At 35.7% G+C, this 4911-nt stretch overlaps 1 protein-coding gene across 1 annotated transcript; it reads right to left on the reverse strand.

Moving 5' to 3' along the window:
* Window positions 1-1881: 1881 nt before the first annotated feature.
* Window positions 1882-3467, reverse strand: LOC145805317 (uncharacterized). The gene is made up of 4 exons (XM_082900429.1): window positions 3126-3467; window positions 2499-2597; window positions 2275-2328; window positions 1882-2190 (listed from the first exon to the last, which is right to left on the reverse strand). The coding sequence occupies exons 1-4, from the start codon at window positions 3465-3467 to the stop codon at window positions 1882-1884; spliced, it is 804 nt and encodes a 267-aa protein (XP_082756555.1).
* Between the last annotated feature and the right edge of the window lie 1444 nt (window positions 3468-4911).

The following is a 4911-nucleotide window of genomic DNA, read 5'->3' on the forward strand; positions in this document are numbered from 1 at the left end:
CTAGCATGCTTATCTGATGAAAAAGGGAAAATGAAAAGTAAATGGGACTTGTAAGTCGTTGACATAAATATGTAATTTATGTGATTGTATCAGCGTTGACCAACTATCAATTGCTAATGTTTTAGTCATTGTCCATGGTTGGTTTAGTGTATTTCTACTGGGCTGTGGCTCACCCTATATGGGAACATCATTTTCAGGTACAGGAAGCATGCCACCTCCAAGGACATAGCTGGGAGGCTAGTGGCGGGCATAGTTTTGTCGTTTTACTTTTGATGTATTACATGTAATTTCAAGCCAAGGGCTTAATGTGTAAACGAGTTAGACCTCTTTGTTGTAACCAAGTGTTAACTTGGAAAGCTGTAAGCCCGTAGGGCATTTTGTTATGAGATTAACATGTAATACTTATGTAATGGAATTCTAATGAATGATAGAAGGTGGTTAGTTTATCTATTAACGCTTGTCTTATTTGTTGAGTTAATGTTATTATTTCGAGGGCGTTACAAGTGCAATCTAAAAACAGCATACTGGCTGTGACCATTTTATCTGAGTTGTGTTATAAATATTGTTATACTGACCATTGTGACATGGTTGTCCTGGCCAACCAAGATCAGATTAAGAAAGATGCAGCCAAATTTGTTGACAATTTTGAATTCAATTATGATATGCTGATTCTTTGAATCAGATACCAGCCCTATCGAGAAGATGTTCATCCAGAAAAAGATTGCAGTCCGGAAAAGGCAGAGGACAGCAGCAAGTACAGACACCGCAGATGAGGCAATGGATGCACAGACAGAATGGCTACTCCCTGCACCCGAAGAGGACTTCCCTGACATTGGTGTATAACTATGTTAATCATTGTAAGCTAAGAAGCATGGACACGGACACGTGACACGACACGGATATGACACAGACACACCGGCACGTTAATTTTCAAAAAATGCAAGACACGACACGTGAGGGACACGCAAGAAATATATAATTTTATATTTTTATTATATGTTATATATGTAAATATATTATTCAAAGATAATAAAAAAATACAATATGACACTAATTCCTATAAATTTATATGGTTTTTATTTTATTATTGTATCTTAAGTTGTTTTGTTCAAACTTATAATTAATTTCACATGTGTCTAATCGATAGACATGTGTGTTTAAGAGATTGACACGTGTCCTCCAAGTGTCCAAAGAGTGTCTGGGACTTTAAAAAAAAAATTAAAATAGGACACGTTTTGAAGAGTGTCGAACACGTGTCCTGAGAGTGTCCAAAGAGTGTCGGTGTCCGACACGGACACGACACGGATACGTCACCTTCTTCGAAGTGTCTGTGCTTCTTAGGTTGTAAGGTACCTGGTTTTATAGTTCTATTATTAATATGTGTAGTCGTTGTGTGTTTTCAGTATTGGTTTTATGATGTTTACTTGTTGTTGATTAATATGCATTGGCTGTGTGTTTTCAGGTATTGTAGATATGATGTTACTTATTGTTAATTAAGACGCATGTATTTGTTGTGTTTTTAGGTATTGTTGATATGATGTAAGTTATTGTTAATTAATATGTATGGATTATTGGTTGTGTGTTTTCAATAGACCTGAACCTTGTTTCATATCAGACAAATCTTCAAAATAATTCTATTTAGGTTTTTTAATAAATTCAATGTTAAATCAGAAACTAAACTTGTAAGACACTATGACCTGAATACTATCAAGACCGCTGAGGATATCAAGTGGCATCTAACACCTTTAGTAGTCTCGAACCACATCTAAACAACTCATCCAAGGATGCATTAGGCAGTGGATCCACTAGCCCCAACACAAACAAAGAACGAAGTTAGGGAAAAATGCTTGCTATATTTTAGATTTTCCGATGTGCTTTCAATCAATAGGCAGCGAACTTTCTCCGGCCACCTTGATCCCTTGTTACAATGTTTTCCTCTATTGCCTTTGAAAGAATAATTTCACTCATCAGGTCATGAATATGGAAACTATAACGCATTCCATTGCAACCTCTCTGTGTCTCTTGAACCAGGCTCCTATTGAATAGCTCATTTAGTTGACCCTCTACAACTTCTTCTATTGTCTTTCCGTCAGTAACATTCACAAATCCTTTTGCTGTCCAAAGTCGAATTAGTCTATTGTATATTATCTGTTGATCCTCAAGGAAAATGCTCAAGTACAAGAGACAAATCTTCAGATAATAAGGCATATCATTGCAACTGAAAGAGTGCTTTTTTCATACTCTCTAGTTTGTCATTTCCCTCGAATTCAATACCAAAGCTGCAAAAGAGCATTTCCCATTCGTATATTCTGCTCCAATACTTTGTAGCTAAAACACCACTTATTGTTACAATTGCAAGTGGCAATCCCTCACATTCTTTTAAGATTCAAAGAGAAATTTCCTTCAAGTGTGGAGGGCATAAGTTCCCCTAAAAAGTCTTGTTGCAAAACAACGTCCAAGACTCCTTTGGGGACAAGGGCATCAAGTTATAGACTTACCTTCAATTTCTTCGCAACAGGTAGAGGTAATATGTGCAAAACGAGTTGTGAGAATGACACAGCTGCCACTATTGTTGTCAGCAGCATATATTTGATAGCCTCCCAAGCATTAACATTCCATACGTCATCAAAAACTACCACGCATCTCCTTTGTCACAGAAAATCTTTAACCAGACATTTCTACCTATTGATGCTCATAGTTTCAACTCCAAAAGGGACTGGTTGCATGATTTCACTGAAGAGTTATTGAATCATGTCCTTCAGGAGATCATCAACCCTGATTGACTAAGAAAGAGTAAGCCAAGCATAGCTGTTAAAATGATTCTTCACCATTGCATCATTGTAGACTTGTTTTACAAGGGTTGTTTTGTCTAAGCCTCCCATTCCCACCACGAAAACTGCTTTCAGCCAATGACCTTCTTCGACTAGCCTCCCAATCAGTTGTCTTTTGGATTTTTCAATACCCACTAGCTTTGTTTCTTTAAGTAGAAGTGCGTTGCCACGATAATCATACCATGTATTGTTAACAGCAATGGACCTTGAGCCTTGCTCTAGTGTACCATATTTATCATGGTATCTTTGATGTCTTTAGGAAATACTGATGACCCTGGGCTTGATTCTTTGTACTTCAGAAGCAATTTGGTGGAGAGCTTTTAAAGTCTTGATGGAGCTCCAGATCTTAAGAACAAAACCACCGAATCCATCGCCATTATGATCTATGAGGTGAAGCCTGAATTTGTCAAGAACATCTTCAGTGTCATGAGCAGCATCACAGACTTGTTTGACCCAAACTTTGAGATCGAGGTCAATTTCTTCCTTGGCATCAGCAACTCTAAGGAAAGCCGACATGCGCTCAAATTCATCTATGATAAATTCAATCTCTTTCCGAAATCCAGTCAACAAATTCACTTTTTCCTGGAGGAAGGGTGCCAAGTTGGTTAGTAGATGGAACACTGCACTTTCGGCCATTTTCTGTTTTGTGTGTTTCTTGCAGTATAGCCTTTTGTGTTGTTTGTAGGGATAAATATGAGGAAATGGTGATCTGAACAAGTGGCTGCAGCCAAGTTTGAAAACTAAGGCTTTTTGAAAATTTCTTTTGCATATTTTATTTGGCGGCAACTAGTTAGGGCTTGGCTCTTTCCAGGAAGTAACAATTGTTCTGACTAATCAAATTATTTAATTAGAATGCGAACAGTTAAATTGATTTCAAGTGTTTAACATTAGTTTGTCTAAACTTAATTATTCCTCATATGATATACTTGGCATTGTTGGTGAAGAATCCGAAGAAGAGTCATACTTGTGTGGATACATCAAGATGGGGTCACCTTTTTGCTCACCAATATATTGAATCTTTCTATTCTCTTTGATGATATAAATGTACTGTTAAACAAATTCAAGGTTTTCAATTAATTTCTTAATTTTAAATAACTTTGAGGATGTATAGAATGGTAAAAACCTTAGCCTAATAACCTTGAGGTTATGAGTTCAAGTCTCGGGGCAGCCACTTTGTGAACTATGTCAAAAGTTAGGTGTGTACCCAATCTTTTCCTTCCCAAACACATTAATGTGTACTATTTGGGCATTGTTTATATATATATATATATATATATGTATTTACACACATAAAGATAGCATATCATATGCATATACGTATGTATATATGCATACATATAATCTACCCTTATACCCATTAGTTTTCTTGATTGTTTGTATCGATCTCTAGACCTTGAAATCATATATTTAATAAATTAGTAATTATATCTCTTGTATTAATTTATTTTTTTTTTTACCAATTTTAGATTTACGGTGAATCTATAGCGCCTAATTAGGTAGCATAATGCAGAAATGAGGCGTGGTACCTGAAGGACCCAAGACTAATAGCCCTTAGTAAATGGTTTTGTGTTACCTACTCTTTAGGTAAACATTATTTGACCTTCTCTCTTGACTTCTTGGTTAAAGTTGCTTTTAAATAGCAACTTTTGTGGTAGTATGCCATTTGTTATTCCTTTTCTTTTCAAGTATTCTTATTGAAATGTTAGTACCTATGACTCATCAATTATGCCAATAGGCCATTGATAGAACTTACCCATGCTTTTGGAAGTTTGGCAGTGATTGCAATTGCTAATTAAAACCTTTCAATGGGTATGGTAACAAAAAAAATAATAGAATAATGGCTTGGGAAAATATGTCTGCATCACTTGTATGTTCTATTCATTTGTGCTATTACAGATTTTGTACTTTTTTCTTACATAAAACATGTTGCTATTGTTTGATTATTGAAAGAACAAGGTAAAAATTGACTTATAACATTGTCTAACTATTTGAAGATGGTATAGAGCATCTTGGACGTGGACTAATGGGAATTTGTTCTCCAATTCAACATTCTAGTGTAAGTTGTAGAAATGTTTTATTT

Source organism: Camellia sinensis, chromosome 13 (genome assembly GCF_055761805.1).
Source record: "Camellia sinensis isolate YWXY chromosome 13, ASM5576180v1, whole genome shotgun sequence".
Lineage (NCBI taxonomy): Eukaryota > Viridiplantae > Streptophyta > Magnoliopsida > Ericales > Theaceae > Camellia > Camellia sinensis.